Source organism: Poromitra crassiceps (assembly GCF_964638095.1).
Source record: "Poromitra crassiceps genome assembly, chromosome: 1".
Lineage (NCBI taxonomy): Eukaryota > Metazoa > Chordata > Actinopteri > Beryciformes > Melamphaidae > Poromitra > Poromitra crassiceps.
Window position 1 is genome coordinate 83,162,817 of NC_139623.1, and position 18,056 is coordinate 83,180,872.

Sequence of the window (18,056 nt, forward strand, 5' to 3'; positions counted from 1 at the left end):
ATAAACTAATTAACTTGGCCAATAAGTATGTACCGTAAATTCCGGACTATAAGCCGCGGCTTTTTTCCCGTTTTTTGGCCTTTTTTGCCCCCTGCGGCTTATATAACGGTGCGGCTTATCTATGGATTTTTCCAGCAAACGGCCACTCGGGAACCTCCAAAATCTATGGATGTTGGTATGAGGCAGAACGAGAGCAAGACAGACATTATGAGAGCGAGACCCTGATTGGATGATGTTGCAAAAAATGTGCCTCGCGACCTGATTGGAGCACTGTGCCACTACTCTCTCTCAGCCACTACGGTAAAACACCCTCCCTCCTCCCTCGCTCCGGGGGGAAAAAGGCAGCGATTGAGCCTGAAAGACAGTCTGAATGAAATTGGTAAATGGTAAATGGTAAATGGTCTGCATTTATATAGCGCTTTTATCCAAAGCGCTTTACAATGAGTAGATAGTCTACATTCACCCATTCATACACCAATGGCGGCAGGCTGCCACGCAGGGTGCCTACACACCATCGGGAGCAATTTGGGGTTAAGTGTCTTGCCCAAGGACACAACGACAGCAGCTGGGAGGGAGCGGGGATCGAACCGCCAACCCTTGCGTCATTGGCCAACCCGCTCTACCTCCTGAGCTAAAGCCGTCCCATTGAATGTAACATTCCCAATTCTATGTATTACATTCTAAAAAACTAACAGCAACATTTTGGAAGGCTAAGCCACACAACTAGCTCGTTGTAATCTAACATCATGCTTCAAAAGATGGAGAACTGGCTGTGTTACGACGATGGCGGCGATTGAGCCTGAAAGCCATGTCTGAGACAGTAGCGAGACAGGAACAACAACAGCAGCAGCAGCAAAGGATCATGCACAAACCCGAGACGAAAGGGACTGTCCGTCAGGGCGCGGACGACTGTGTCAGCAACTCCCTCCCGACTACCAGGAGAAAATTACAAACTTCGGCGAATTCACACAAAGAAAGATCAAGGAATATTCCATCGGACCGGAGCAGATCATAAATATGGATGAAGTGCCTTTGACGTTCGACCTGCCTCTCACTAGGACTGTTAACAAGAAAGGTGAATCGTCCATCACGTTGAGAACCACAGGTCACGAGAGAACGAATTTCACTTGTGTTCTTGGCTGCACAGCAGCTCCCGCCGATGGTGATTTTTAAGCATCTCACAATGTGTGATTTTGTCTGGGGATTAGTGACCTGACTTTTGTTTTGTTGAAATGTTAATAAATGGGAGCTTCCCCAAACAGCCATCTCTTTCCCGACAATCCCCTCTGTGCACGAAGCCTTACATATGGTAATTAAACATCAAAACACCCGCGGCTTATAGACCGGTGCGGCTTATATAAGAAAAAAATAGTCACCTTTGAAGGTGCGGCTTATAGACCGGTGCGCCTTATAGTCCGGAATTTACGGTATATATGTTGATGTAGAATGCATAGGACATGTAACTGGGTCGTTAAACTCATATTCCAGGAATATTGTATTTACCGCGGATCTTTACCATGGCTACTCGACGCTCCAAGCCGGCAGGCAGCACTCATGCCTCGGCGTATCCGCACCGGCCCGCAAGGAAGGAGCTGGCTGCCTGGTTCTCTCCGGATCCCACTCGCCTAGCGCCAGAACATGCTCGATTTGGGGGCGGAACATGCCATGATTGGCCAACACCAACTCCAGTGCCCAGAACTGTCAAATCAAATCATCAACACGCTATGGCCCGCCTCTCAACCCTCTTTCATCTCAGGCAATATTTGTTTTCAGTCTGATATGTCACGCGACCCTCTCTGAGACGCGGTTCATGTGGTCTTTAACACTTTTGTTATTTAAGCCTAACCAAAACCATAATCCTAACCTTATCCAAGTTGTTTTACTTGCCTAAACATAACCAAAGTTGTTAAAGTTGTTTTATTTGTAGGGGTGTCACGATACACTCAGTTCACGATACGATACGTATCACGATACTGGGTTCACGATAACGATACAATACGATACGATTTTAACAATATTTTTTTAAACTTGAATAATGACAATATATGACTGGAAAAGTAGTATTTTATTTGAAATGCACAAATACAAAACATGCTGTTGTGGGAAATTGTTATTACAATAACAACTAGAAAAAACATGAGATTGGAGATAAGGCTTATCTTGAAATAGAATGAGTTACTGTACACCGTCACTTAGATTTACTTTGAACTAAAAGGTTTCTCAGCAGTAGAAATTCTCATTATGCATCTTCAGTTTTTCTTCAAACTCGAACAACAAGACTTTTCTTAGTCTATTTTTTATGCATCTTCAGTTTTTCCTGTCAAGTAAACAGTTTTGCCAGAAACTCAATTGAATGGTTTCTCTCCTGTATAACTTCTCATGTGTCTCTTCAGAGACTTGTTCAACTGAACTACTTTCCACACATTGAACTTCAACAAACAAAGACGTTTCTTTGTCTATTTTTGAAGGGGGGGGAAAAAAAAAAAAAAAAAATTGCAATATGAGATTTCATCTCAACGATACATATCGTGACGTTTTACTATCGCGAAATTTCGTGGGACGATATATTGTGACACCCCTATTTATTTGCGTTTAACGTTGTTAAAGGGGGACTAACCCCCTAGATATGTATTAGAACAGTGATTTGAAAATACCTATGGAAAAAACCAAGAAATGACATATGCTCTTGTCTATACTGGACTCTTTGGCTGTGTTGAAGTCCAGATTTTTTTTCGGAAATCGACGCCATTACAGTTTGCCTATTGCCTCAAAAATAATTTATTTGAAAGGGGCCATATCTGTATAAATATCAACAACTAGCCAACGCTGGTGGCCTGTTTGGAAAGAGCTTTGCTCAAAATGGTTGAAAGTTATATCAATTTGGTAATTCAGTGGCGAACTAGAAATTTAATTATTTTTCTGCATGTAACTCTATGGCAGTGTGTTAAACTACGCTACGAGAGCAAAGTGGCATGGGCTCGTTACAGCAGCACACCACACAATACGACAAACCCCCCGTTCTGGGGTAACACAATGCGAGATTTCTCTACGTCATTCCCTCGTCCAAGTTGCCATATAGTCCCTTTTTCATTTTAGTTTGGGGGCTTTTCGTGATTCTTCTTAAAAGTTGTGCAAAAGTTTTTTCCTCTCAGCGCAGTGCAGGCTGCCTGCGCCTCCTCCCTCCTGCCAGACCCAGGCTGGCGAAACAGCCTCCTGCATGCATGGGGCGCTTGTAACCTCACGGAGCAACAAACAAACAGACAGAAATAGTTGGTGTGCGATTTAGAGAATACAGTCTGAGATTGGGTACAGGATTGAGGGAATCCCGCATCTGTTTGCGAAGGTGCGACTGGACAGGACGCTTTTCACAGACAGGCACAGTAGTCGGAGCGAGGCGAGTGTCTCTCAGGGCTACTCAGGGCACGGCTGCAGATCTTTCCTCTTCCTCCTCCGCGCATTCAGTCTGTCCAAAATCATTACCGATATAATCTCAGTAGGAGGGATGCAGGGAAATATGATAGTAGCCGATGTGTTTAGAGAAGCTTTGTCACGTTGTCACGTCGTAGTATAGCGTTATATTTTACATGTGCGCTAAACTGCGACCATATTTGTTTGCGGAAATATCAGACTGCTCTCTTGAGCACAGAGAGCTCTGCTCTGCTGCGCGCGCCCGCGGAGCTTGGAGCTAGTGCATGAGGTTTACAGTAGGACTCTCTCCCGCATGCCTGGGCTGGAGACAGCTGCTTCCAACTCGGACTGATAATATATACATCATCATTCGAGCTTATTCAGGTAAGATATTAATAAAGTAGTGACACATTCAGCGGGAAACTAACTATAATTAAGACATGTGCCAACTTTGACAACGTTTGGTTCAGTATTTTAAGAGCAAACTTCAATAAGAATAGGCTTGGAGTTCTGAGGAGCCGAAAGGGTACAGAGGGGGTAGGGGAGTAATTATCTTGAAATCCCATAGTCTTTGGGGGCACTGTGACGTCAGTGTGCCCCTAATCTCCCATTCATTTGAGAAAAGAAAAAAAAGCAGTGTTCGACCCGTAGAGGGCGCTTATGCCAGTTATGCTGCTGAAAAATGATACAAATGGTAAAATGGCAACAGTTTGGTGTCAAATGTGGAAATTCTGACCAGAATTCTTCACACATCACCCCCAAAGTCATATATATTGGTTAAAAGCTGAAAAAAAGTGTTTTGGAGGTTAGTTCTCCTTTAAACAAACAAAAAAGGCAGCAAGGTTTTCAAATTAACTGCCATTTTGTTTCAAATTTACATTGAGATTGTAGGTTTGCAGATACGTAAAATGCCACGTTTTAGAAACTAATTTTGCTAGCGCTTTTTTCAAATTTAATAATTTGTCTTCTGTTGTATTCCTTTGAATGTTAAAACTAGAACGACCGCACCGCAGATATATGCCTCCGCCAACAAGTGAGCAGTCGACATCCATGTCTGTCCAGACTTTGACGTTTGAACCAAATGTGAAGAAATTCCGTCAAGGTGTTACTGAGATATGGTTACCGAGCTTGAAAATGGTGTTCGTGGGGTCACAGTAGCCTTGAGAAAACAGTGGAAGAAGGCCACGGAAGTGGAAAGGAAAGGACTTGAGGTACTGCAGAGTGACATCAAATAACGCCTTGCAACGCCTTGCAACGCCTTGCAATGCCTTGCAATGCCTTGCAACGCTGCGAAGAGCAGAATACTTGAGAAAGCAACATAAGAAGAAAGAGCGAACGAGGACTGCCTTCTACAGAGATCCCTACAAGGTTGTCAAGAACCTCTTTGTCAAGGAAAACAATGGGACCCTTAGTGTACCCGTAAGGGAACTAGAGGAGCACCTGAGGGAGACCTACTCAGACAAACAGAGGCATGTGCCAGCCACCATCCCAGAAGACATGCTACCAATCCAACGAGCTGAGCACCAGATGGACACAAGGCGCCCTACATGGAGCGAAGTTGAGAACACGGTGAAGCGGGCAAGAACAGCATCAGCCCCTGGGCCCAACGGCGTTCCATACAGGCTCTATAAGAACGCCCCAGGTGTCCTGAAATACCTCTGGAAGCTAATGAAGGTGGCATGGAATAAAGAAATCATACCAAGGGCATGGCGAAGGGCAGGAGGGATCATGATTCCCAAAGAGAAGAACTCCTCAACTATCACACAGTTCCGCCAAATCAGTCTTCTAAATGTGGAAGGAAAAACTTTCTTCAGTGTTGTGGCCCAGAGGCTCTCTATTCTTGCAGAAGAACAACTTTGTTGACACCTCTGTGCAGAAGGCAGGGATAAGCGGCTTCTCAGGATATCTTCTTTCAAGTCCCAGAGAGCGTCACAAGGCTGGCCAAAGCCTACTTCCAGGACCTTCAGTTCTGCGTGACAACACAGGCCAGTACAACTGCCTGGCAGCACCTGAAGGTAGGCATAATGGCGGGCTGCACCATCTCTCCACTGGCGTTCACCATGGCAATGGAGCTTATTATTCGAGCATCCCGATGGGTGGTTGGAGGGGAACGATTGAAGCGCGGCCTGCGGCTCCCCCCAATCAGGGCGTACATGGACGACATGACGACGATAACAACAACAAACGCATGCACCAAACGCTTGCTCGATAAACTCCAAGGAAACATCGAATGGGCACGAATGGAGATTAAGCCCACCAAATCCCACAGCATCTCCATTGTCAATGGCCAGTTCGCCAATGAGAGGTTTGACATCAACGGCGAACCAATACCAACAATCTTGGAGAAACCCATCAATGACACTCACAGAATCCCGGAATCCATTAGTACGAGGTGCTGCTCCCACCGTAGCAACAGGAAGGAAGTGGAAACCAGCTGCAGCAGTTGCGGAAGCAAAGACCGCCCACAGACACCAGGACATAGTGGGGCATGTACAGCATGGCAAAGGGGGCCTTGGGTCGGGAACAACACCACCCACATGGAAAAAGGCTGCTCCATCTGAACGCCGGCACCTGGTGGTGGAGGAGGTGCGCCATCAGGAGGAAGCAGCCACAGTGCTGCGGCTGGCCTGGCTGCTACTAGCTACAGGCTAGCGATCTGCAAACTGTGGAATGGAATTTCTGGAGACTGGAACCGAGGCGTGCCTCATGTTACTTGGGCTCGTTCAGCGCGAGCGCGAGCCATGTAAAAACTGGATCGGCAGCACATGGCACGTGGATCGGCAAAATCCGATCCATGAATTACGTCAGTATCGGCACCCGATACCGATATTGGATCGGTCCCATCCCTAGTTAACGAGCATGAAACGAGTGGTCATGATGTCACAGTGACCTTGAACTTTGACCACCAAAATCCAATCAGTTCATCCTTGAGTCCAAGTGGGCGTTTGAGGCAAATTAGAAGAAATTCTGTCAAGGCTTTCCTGAGATATCACCTTAACGAGCTTGAAAATGGCGCTCGTGAGGTCACAGTGCCATTAACCTTTGTCCTTTGACCACCAAAATCTAATCAGTTCATCCTTGAGTCCAAGTCGACGTTTGAGCCAAATTGGACGAAATTCCGTCAAGGTGTTCCTGAGATATCACGTTAAAGAACTTGCAAATGGAGTTTGTGAGGTCACACATCACAGTGACCTTGAACTTTGATGTTTAACCACCAAAATCTAATCAGTTCATCCTTGAGTCCAAGTGGACGTTTGAGGCAAATTTGATTAAATTCTGTCAAGGCGTTCCTGAGATATCGCATTAACGAGAATGAAATTAGCGGTCGTGAGGTCAGAGTGACCTTGAACTTTGACCACCAAAATCTAATCAGTTCATCATTGAGTCCAAGTCGACTTTTGAGGCAAATGTGATGAAATTACATCAAGGCGTTCCTCAGATATCGCGTTAACGAACAACGGACAGACAGACAACCCAAATCCATAATCCCTCTGGCCTGGCTATCGCTGGCGGAGGCATAAAAATGTACATTGATATTTTACATCTCTGGTTTGCTGACATGTAAAATGCCGACACTTTATTCTGGCGACTGGGTTGGAAGAGAGGTGAGACTGCGGTGGAGCGACGCCTTACTTTTCTCTGCAGCGGTGTGGAGAGGGAAGAGCCGCACTGAAGAGATGGGACTGTCCTGCTGCACCCGCCAGCTCTGCAAAACCTCTGACACACACACACATGCACACACACACACATGCACACACACATACATTACACGCACACACACACTCGCGCACACAAGAATCTTATGAGACACACTTGAAGAGTCAGTTCCAGGAAGAGAGAGCCGTGGCTGAAACAACACAAACATAAAAGCTATTCCCAATATGATTCAGTCTCTGATATCAATAATCACTCCATAATAATCTCTCACCATACCCTTTTATCTGAGTCCACATTTGATCTTGTGCCTTTGTATCATTATAAAAGATTGAGAGAAATTGCCAGAAATGTCATCGGAAGCCATATCTTAAAAATCACATCAGGAAGTATTCAAGACCAATGTTCCCTCTGTAAGTTGATAATTTGGTGACTAACAGATCGTGTAATAGTCATTGACCAAATAATAGGTCAGTCATAAGTCTTTGCTCAATTTTGTATGGTCAGATTTTAATTAACATTTCAGTCTGGTCGCCAGGATAAAATGTCAGCATTGTGCAGTTCTGCAATCCATGGATACATAGAATATCACGTTTCTGAAGCAAAAATATGTTGCATATCACATTTCTAGATACGTGTATCAACATTATCAATGTTATAGTCTGTTAAACGCCTATTTCACGTGCAGCCAAATCAGCCATTTTGTGTGGAAAAGGTAGGAACTAAGGCAGGTGCCAGCAAGACTGATTAGAAGGCCGGACATGAAGCAGGCAGCAGCCAACTGGAAACCTTCATGCTCCAGGGCTCTAATCAATGCCTTGCTTGCACCTGCTTTACTTCCTACATTTTTGACAAAATGGCTGATTTGGCTGCATGTGAAATAGGCTAATTGAAATTGCACGGTGGCCAGTAAAGTTGGGGGGCGTAAACACTTGCCTTTCACACCGGGGAGCCGTGTTCAATTCCCAGCCATGGTCGCAGCGTTTCCAAAAGTCTGCATTTCAACCGGAAGTCACATTTAATTCAACCCTAAGTTGTTTTAGCCTACTTGCCTAAACATAACCAAAGTTGTTTTATTTGCATTTACATTGAAAATGCAGCAAGGTTTTCAAAACCTAACCGCCATTCTGTTTCAAATTTACATTGAGATTGTAGGTTAGCAGAAACGTAAAAGGCTGAAGTATTGTTTCAAACGGACGTTGAGATTGTCATTGTACGTATCCGAATTGCAGAAACATATAATGCCTACAATTTATTCTGGCGATTGGGTTGAAAGGTTTACACAAGCTGAATGGGGTTCAGCGATACAGACGAGCCAACTGTCATCTTCCATGAAGTGTAAACAGGAAGTTACATCTTCACACATGCCCCCCCCCCCCCCCCCCCCCTCCTCACCTGGTCCGGCTTGGTTGATCAGAGCCAGTCCGACACAGCCGTTCTGACAGCCGAACGCAGAGAGGCGCCGACCCCCGGAGGTACACAGCATGTCCAGCCACAGCACACTGCAGGGAGGCAGAACAGAGGCAACACACAGCCACACCATTCAGCATGGGCCGTTACAGTCCGGGCAGATACAATGAGATCCACACATGTTTTGGACAGCGACATACAATGGTTTAGCTCTTCTATATTCACCTTATGTAGCCCCGCCCACTTGTTGTGTTTACGACTTCCTGTTCAAAATGCCGGCTGTTTTACCTGGTCAAACCTAGTCTGACTCACCGGAAGCCGTCGGAGTGAGAACGGGCTGCAATTTCACATTGACTGGCAGATGATTCTAGGCTGATGACAGAACCGACACAATATAAGTACTGTACTGCCACAGGAAGTGTCAACACAATCGCAAGCAATTGGCTCACTCCCACGTTCGAACATAAGGTGAATAGTGACTACATTAATAAGCTGTCAGTTTTAATTTGAGGGCAACTTTTACTGTATAAAAAGAGCTAAAATAGTAGTAAATAGTAATTTTAGTCAAATGTTCAATGACTCCTGTGTGTCTGTAGTCTCTCAAGCCGGTCTATATCTCTTCCATAATCTTCAGCTGCTCCAGAGACAGTCTGTACGTTAGCCCATTAAAACGTGGACAGAGTTGTCATCTTCAACAAACAAACAAACAAACAAATAAACAAAACTAAGAACGCTTCAGAGCGAAAGGAAGTTCGATTTTATTCGATCAACCACGACACTCGCAAACATAACCGAAGCAGGCGATTGGATACCCGCCTTATTTTGACTGGGGATCCCGCCTTATTTTGAAGTGTTCCTTCCAGCCTTTTTTTTTGCATTTCAGTTCCTATGTGGGATTGTGGACTGGAGTACAGTGTGTCTGGTTGTCCCAAAATAGTCTGTTATTGACCCAGTCTTCTTGCTGCTGCTACAGAGCCACATGACAGGCATGGATAACTCCAGCCTTTGTTTCTCCTCATTGTTTCCCAAAGAGTTCAGCAGAGAAAATGCTACAGAGAAACATGCATAGTCTGTGAAGTTATCCATTCACTAAAGTGCAAATTATGCTCGAGCGAAATCGCCGGCGCTGACTGCGGCGGCGATATATATGTATATATGCGAGCTGGGCGTCCTATCGGCGTCCTATCGGCGCAGCTCGGCGTAGGGGGCGTGCAGCTCCTCGAAAAAGTGACTGCGCGACGTCAACTCCTTGTTGTGAGGAATGAGGAAATGCCATTTCCTCATTTAACAGTGCTTGTCCCTCATCTAGCAAAGCCTTCTGCAGGCTCACCAGAATGAGTTTTGAAATGGAGGGACAATAAAATGTCCCCCCACCGACATGATTGGTAAACAACACGATAACGTTTTGGACGTGTACCGCAGCCAACGCTGTTGTGAGTTACGTTCGAGTATGCACAGTCTCGCTGTCGCCGCTCGTCGGCGGCAAGGCTCCAAGTCGAGGCTGCGCAGAACCTTGTCAGCGCCTTAACACATACTGTATACAGTAAGACCCACTGACACACACACGCACACACACACACACACACACACACACACACCACACACACACGCACACACACTTACTTGCTGGGCAGTTGTTGTAGCTCGGGGAAGAGTCTCTCCACTGGCTGCTCTTCAAATTGGTGGAGGGAGGCGTTCTGTGTGACAGAGGAAAGCCAAGTGAGCTATGCTCTGCTAAGTGTTTGGAAAGTCTTCTCTTTTGCTAAATTCTTTGTCTTTTTGTTGTTGTTTCATGATGGCAATAAGAACTCTTCGTCTTGCTTTCATCCCTTTTAACTAGAGTTGCTCCGATCGATCGGCACTTGATCGGAATCGGCCGATTTGGCCTTTTTCGGCTTTGATCGGAGTTATCAAAAGTGCCGATCAAACAAGGCCGATCAGAATGACACAAAATCTGCAAGAACTACTACCAGAGACGTTTCAATATAGAGATAGTGCACTCCCAGGCTGCCAAGTAGTATTCTTCCGGTCTCCTAAAGGGCAGCTTGCGATTGGCTGTCTCTCTGTGTCATGAAGCTTCATTGGCTCCCAAGTTTCCTTAGGGGGCGTGGTGGTAGTGGCGAAAAAGTGTTTGGAAGTTGCACTCTCTCTATAGCGAAAGCAGCTTGGGCGAGAACAAACAGCACAGCAGCTAACATGGCGTCGCCTGTCTGGCAATTTTACAACTTGTTGGAGAAGGACAACAAATTTGCCGTTTGCATTGTGTGCTCAAAGGAGATACCGCGTGGAGGAACGCAGCAGAAGAGTTTCAACACTACCTCATAAGACATTTGAAGGTTTCCCACCTCAAGGAATTTGAGGAGTTTACAAAGTTGGCGAGCGCTAAGGCAGCGAAAGAGCGTGCAGCAACCCAAATGCCACTCAATCAGCTAACGCTAACTGTAACAGAGACATTGAAACGACAGCAACCCTACAGCAACGACAGCAAGAAACGAAAATAAATAAATGCAAAGCTAATGGAATTCATATGTCTTGATCAGCAGCCGCTGTCTGTTGCGGAAGACCTCAGGTTCAAACGCCTCATGTCCTGCTTGGATCCACGTTACACGCTGCCAGGACGTAAATATTTAACTGACGTTTGCCTGCCGGAATTATACCAAATTGTGTACAAGCACATCGAGAGCCTTATGAAAGACAACACCACGTCAATCAGCTTCACGACTGACATTTGGAGTTCGAGTGTCTGTCCTATGTCCATGCTGAGCCTAACTGCGCAGTTTATTGATGAAAAGTTCGACCTGAACAAAGTTATACTTCACTCACAAGAGTTTTCTGGGTCACACACCGCGGAGGCTATCGCTGCAGCTTTCACAGACATGTTCCAAGCTGTGTTGGTGCACATGTTGTGTACATAGTATTATATTTTTTGTTTTATAAGACTGTATTTATTTTTCCACAGGAAAGATACAGTCTACTCTGTAAGCTCCAAGTTGTCTAAGAGAGTGTCTCTAGAGAGAGTTGCATGTTGCCTTAGCCTGCAATAAAACGGATGTCAATTCATGATACTTTCTCATCTCCTAATTTTAATACTTACGGTAATATACAATGTCAATGTTGTTAACACGTTCACTGCCAATGACGTGTTTTTACGTCAAACTAAATCCAACGGTTGACTGCCAATGACGTGTTTTTACGTAAAAAAAAATCGATTTTTTTTTTTTGACGGTGGGACGTTGATCTAACCCTTTTACGTCTCCTATACCACTATTGGAGGTATTGAATGTGTATAATCTATTTTACCGACCCACTGAGTGGCGACATGTCTCTCCACAGTAGAAAGAGACGAGCCAAAACTGGAGGGAAAAGCGCGAGGAAGCCGTTCTCATACAGTAAAATGGATGGTGAAAACGCTTTCACTTTCGCGCTGATGCACAGCGGTGGCAACGGTGGGGGGTTCCAAGAATAGACTGGATGCACACTTTGAAACACGCACCATAAATAAGCCCAGAATCGCAAGAGCTTCATCAGAGCTCTCAACCGGACCGCCAAGAAACGAGCGAAACCCATCCAGCGAGCCCCATCCAGACTGCCAGGCAGGAGCCAGGCAGCGGGTCTGTGACAAACGAGTTGCTGCTGCCTGGCTCCTCCGCCAAGGAGGGCGGAGGAGAACGCCCACGGAGGGAGGAGTTGGAAGCAGAGGGGGGTTTCCTGCTGTTATGGAGGAAATTACTGTTTAAAACTATTGTTTAGATGTCTGACGTCTTACTGATGCCAAAAATGAATGGTTAAAGTGACTGTTCTATCGAATTTCACAAAAAGCCGTTTATCTCAGAATAAATTTCCAGACGCTGAAACCATGCTGTATTCAACTGCTAATGCTTACATAACTACTAACTCTACAAACTAACTCTTTTAGACAGAGAAAGCACACTATTCTAGAATCCTCGGGTCTTGAAAGATGAGCCAGAATCCTCAAAAAAAAACTCTGGCAGAACCTACCTACAGTAAAAAAAAAACGGCTGGCAGTGAATGTGTTAAGAATAATTAAATATATGAATAATGCGACACAATAAATAGAAGGCTTGAATTGATGGTGATCGGTGATCGGCCATATCGGGATCGGCAGATACTGCTTCCAGTGATCGGTGATCGGTGATCGGCCTCAAAAAAGCTGATCGGAGCATCTCTACTTTTAACTCATTGAGTGCCAATGACGACAATCGTCGTCAATTCGATTACTAACGTAGAGTGCCAATGACGACGATTGTCGTCAATTGCGTATTTTGTGGATCAATGCCTAATACATCTCCTGTAAAATTTTGGGGCATGTTGAATGTGTATAACCTATTTTACCGACCCATTAGGTGGCGACAGTGCTCTCCAGATTAGAGAAAGTTGAGTAAAAACAGCAGAAAAAGCCGTGATGAAACCATTCTCATGAGAATGGTTTGGCTTTTCGCTGTCGCGCTGGGAGCCGGCGCACAACGGTGGGGGGCTCCGAAAATAGACTCTGGGTGCAGCACACTTTGAAACGCGCAGCAGAAAGCCCAGAAAGCCCAGAATCAGACGCAGCTTCATCCCAGCTCACAACCGAAACCCCAGAAACGAGCGAGCCCGATCCAGACTCCCCCGACGAGCGGCCGCCATCCGAACGTGGATCCGCAAGCAGCAGAGACTCGCCTGACAAGCAGCAGAGCGAGCAGAGCCACCAGAGACACACCCACGGAGGAGGAGTTTGCAGTAGAGGGGGGTGGGGGTGCTGTTATATTGAAGGAAATTACTGTTCAGATGTTTCAGGTCAGAAAATATTAGCTTCAGAGTCAGTGATTTGCTTGAAATGCTTCATTTCACAAAAGGCTCAATATCTCAGCTTCTAGATGGAAACGCCTGTTTTTGCTGTTTTTGACCTATCTTCTCCGGCTGATAACTAAAGAACGGAAAATGATATCAATAAACTTTTTTTTGCTGCTGATACAATAGAGTCTCATCGTTCTTTGTGCGTGTTCGGTGTTTACATAGTAATATCACACAATATTCTGTGGGCCTCGAGAAATCACTGAAAACGCTCTGAAACTCTGGCACTGGGAGCGTCCGTTCTCCAAAAGTGGCTGGCACTCAATGAGTTAATGAGCCCTCTGCTTGACAAGGAGCCAACAATCACAGCAACAGATCCCCATCATGTTTTGTTTTGTTTACGTATTTTTCATGAAACTTTCTTCTTCTTTTTTACACACAAAGAACAAGCAACCTCTAATGGCAACATACAACAAAAGTTATGCAATTTTATACTTAAAGTGTAACTAACCCCCAAAACACTTTTTTTCAGCTTTTAACCAATATATATGACTTTGGGGGTGATGTGTGAAGAATTCTGGTCAAAATGTCCACATTTGACACCAAACTGTTGCCATTTTACCATTTGTATCATTTTTCAGCAGCATACCTGGCATAAGCGCCCTCTAAGGGTGGAACACTGCTTTTTTTTTGCCCTCAAATGAATGGGAGATTTGGTACAACCTGACGTCAGGTTGTCCCCAAAGACTATGGGATTTCAAGATAGTTACTCCCCTACTCCCCCTGTACCCTTTCGGCTCCTCACAACTACAAGCCTATTCCCATGATGTCACTTGACCTGTTAATCACCTGTTAATTTATTACAATCGCCTGTTATTTTCCTACCAACTCCTATGTAACACAATACTATCAATAAACGCCACTATAATCATAAAAGGAAGGACATGGCATTGTGTTGCTGTAATCATTCCCAACCTTTTATAAATCTCCAAAACAGCAACTTTTCAGTTTGCTAATACTGAACCAAACGTCGTCGAAGTTGGCACATGTCTTAATTATAGTTAGTTTCCCGCTGAATGTGTCATTACTTTATTAATATCTTACCTGGATAAGGTCAAATTATGTTGTTTATATTATCAGTCCGACTTGGAAGCACTTTCTCCCCGGCCAGTCAAGCGGGAGAGAGTCTGCTCTCATGCACATGCACGAGCGCCAAGGGGGCGCGCAGCAGCAGCATCAGCGCTCTGACCCTCTCCTCATGTCCTCATGTCATGGCTTTCGTATGGGGTGACGTAACGTAGCGTTAACGTTACTTTATTCTCGTCCCAAAACACTCCGATTGGCATGTTAAAACAAGTTTGCAGCCTAGGAATAACTGGAAAACATTTGATTGATCTATTTACGTCAGACGATGCCAGAATCTCACACACACCAGCAGTGCAAAGCACACAAAGTCAGCAGCGTGCCTGGTGACTTTTCCAGGGAAGAGGGAGTGGGAGAACACAGCCTTGCAGCTCTGCTGAGCTCTGCTGAGAGGAAAACTTTTGCACAACTTTTAACAAGAATCACGAAAAGCCCCCAAACTAAAATTAACTAGAACGACCGCAACTCGGACTTATGCCTCCGCCATTAGTTAATTCTTGAGTCCAAATCGCCATTTGAGGCAAATTGGAAGAAATTCCGTCAAGGCGCTCCTGTGATGTTGCGTTACAGAGCTTGGAAATTGGGTGTGTGAGAGGTCACAGTGACCTTGACCTTTGACCACCAAAATGTAATCAGTTCATCCTTGAGTCGAAGTCGATGTTTGAGACAAGTTAGATTAAATTGCGTCAAGGCATTCCTGAGATATCGCGTTAACAAGCTTGAAAATGGCGTTTGAGAGCTCACCTTGACCTTTGACCTTTGACCACCAAACTCTAATCAGATCATCCTTGAGTCTAAGGCGATGTTTGAGGCAAATTTGATGAAATTCCGTCAAGGCATTCGTGAGATATGGCGTTAACAAGCAGGAAAATGGCGTTTGAGAGGTCACAGTGACCTTGACCTTTGACCACCAAAATGTAATCAGTTCATCCTTGAGTCCAAGTCAATGTTTGAGACAAGTTTGATTAAATTCCGTAAAGGCATTCCTGAGATATGGCGTTAACGAGCTTGAAAATGGCGTTTGAGAGGTCACAGTGACCTTGACCTTTGACCTTTGACCACCAAAATCTAATCAGATCATCCTTGAGTCTAAGTCGATGTTTGAGGCAAATTTGATGAAATTCCGTCCAGGCGTTCCTCAGATATCGCGTTAACAAGCTGGAAAATGGCGTTTGAGAGGTCATAGTGACCTTGACCTTTGACCTTTGACCACCAAAATGTAATCAGTTCATTCTTGAGTCCAAGTCAATGTTTGAGACAAGTTTGATTAAATTCCGTAAAGGCATTCCTGAGATATCGCGTTAACAAGCTCGAAAATGGCGTTTGAGAGGTCACAGTGACCTTGACCTTTGACCTTTGACCACCAAAATCTAATCAGATCATCCTTAAGTCTAAGTCGATGTTTGAGGCAAATTTGATTAAATTCCGTCCAGGCGTTCCTCAGATATCGCGTTAACAAGCTGGAAAATGGCGTTTGAGAGGTCATAGTGACCTTGACCTTTGACCACCAAAATGTAATCAGTTCATTCTTGAGTCCAAGTCAATGTTTGAGACAAGTTTGATTAAATTCCGTAAAGGCATTCCTGAGATATCGCGTTAACAAGCTTGAAAATGGCGTTTGAGAGGTCACAGTGACCTTGACCTTTGACCTTTGACCACCAAAATCTAATCAGATCATCCTTGAGTGTAAGTCGATGTTTGAGGCAAATTTGATGAAATTCCGTCCAGGCGTTCCTCAGATATCGCGTTAACAAACATCGTACGGACGGACGGCCGTACGGACGGACGGCCGGCCGGCCGTACGGACGGACAACCCGGATCCATAATGCCTTCGGCCTGGCTATCGCCGGCGGAGGCATAAAAAGGGACTTCATGGCAAGTTGGACGAGGGAATGACGTGGAGAAATCTCGCATTGTGTTACCCCAGAGCGGGGGGTTTGTCCTATTGTGCGGTGTTCTGCGGTAACGAGCCTCGCGTCACTTTGCTCTTAGCGATAGATACACGCTACATACACACACATGCAGAAAAATAATTAAATTTCTAGTTCGCCACTGAATTACCAAATTGATATAACTTTCAACCATTTTGAGCAACGCTGTTTCCATACAGGCTACCAGCGTTGGCTAGTTGTTGATATTTATAAAGATATTGCAGCTATAATATAAAGATATTTTCGAGGCGGTGGGCAAACTGTCATGGCGTCGATTTCCGAAAAAAAATCTTGAGCTGAACACAGCCAAAGAGTATAGTATAAACAAGAGCATATGTCATTTCTTGGTTTTTTCCATAGGTATTTTCAAATCACTGTTCTGATACATATCTGGGGGGTTAGTCCCCCTTTAAATTTACATTCCACACAGGTCCATGCACAAAAGAGGGAGGAAATACACTCAAAATAAGGTAATAAATAAACAAGCTTAACTAAAAGATATAATATAAATGTAAAAAAATAAAAAAAAATAAAAAAAAGTACATTGAGCAGATTATCTCATTTTAAAGTGGCAAAAGGTGGCGATGTGATCACACACACACAGAGCCTACCTCCTTGTAGAGGTGGATCCTCTGGTCGTGACCACTGAGCAGGAAGACGGTCTCGCTGCCCCCGCCGTCACACTGCACCCTGACAGAGACAGAGGTGTCACTCACTCTGTCACATCCACACACACACACACACACACCTGCTGCCTGTGTTTGGGATGAGTTGTTCAATGTTTCACTGTAGACTCTCAGACTACAGACTAATTAGCAGCAGTGTTCTATACTGACACATACTGTATACCGATATTGCTTGTATTGGAGCTGCCAATATTCAATACTTTCAAATTTGACCATGCCAAAAAGATTCCAAAAATTGCAATATTCTGTGTTTTCCAAGGAATTGTATTCTTGTCAGGGTGGGAAAAACCTCTTAAACAGCATGTACTGTAGACCATGCGACACTAAAATGATCCACTGTAACCCAGGACATTGATTAGATGATACTAAAACATATTCATGCATGGGATTCCTATCAAAAGGTCTCATTAGAATCAATTCCAGTTAAGGTTTACCCATAGACAATGAGTTTAGTACAGTAAATATGTAATTCCTCAAACTGCATCAAATCCATCATATCAGAGGTGAACGACACTGGATTACGGAAAAACTACTGGGCCGATTTTCATGGAGCTTGGTGGAAGGGTGGAGCTTGGTGGAAGGGTGTAGCATGGGCCAAGGAAGAACCCATTCTATTTTGGAGCGGATCCGGTCTGACTCAGGAGGAGATTTGCACATCATAGCAGACTGGACTATCGGCCTTGGCGGTGGGCTGCGCTCTCTTGAGTGCCCTTCTAGTTTGGTATGTTGTTTAATGGTTTTACAGTAGCATGGCCAACATATTAACAAAATCCTTTTCTCCTTGTTGTGAAATATACAGTAAGGGAAAATCCATCTGCCTGCCTACTCACTCTGTGTGGTACAGCTGGAAGGGCGTAAACTGCAGCTCAAGATTCAGGCAGCTTTCTATTGAGGGCCGAGAGAGAGAGAAAGAGAGAGACAGAGAGAGAAAGAGAGAGACAGACACAGAGAGAGAGAGAGAGACAGACAGACAGAGACAGAGAGAGAGAGACAGACAGAGACAGAGAGAGAGACAGACAGACAGACAGAG

The 18,056-nt window shown here is 44.9% G+C and overlaps 1 protein-coding gene across 2 annotated transcripts in view; it reads right to left on the reverse strand.

The window, feature by feature from the left end:
* Positions 1–18,056, reverse strand: part of kptn (kaptin (actin binding protein)) — a 43,801-nt gene that overhangs the window by 10,996 nt on the left and 14,749 nt on the right. For both annotated transcript variants that reach the window (XM_083644166.1, XM_083644167.1), the window contains 5 exons: positions 17,857–17,911; positions 16,952–17,030; positions 10,096–10,169; positions 8,458–8,564; positions 7,042–7,125 (listed from right to left, as the gene is read on the reverse strand). In XM_083644166.1, coding sequence (XP_083500292.1) covers positions 7,042–7,125; positions 8,458–8,564; positions 10,096–10,169; positions 16,952–17,030; positions 17,857–17,911 — 399 coding nt within the window. The remainder of the gene's footprint in view (positions 1–7,041; positions 7,126–8,457; positions 8,565–10,095; positions 10,170–16,951; positions 17,031–17,856; positions 17,912–18,056) is intronic.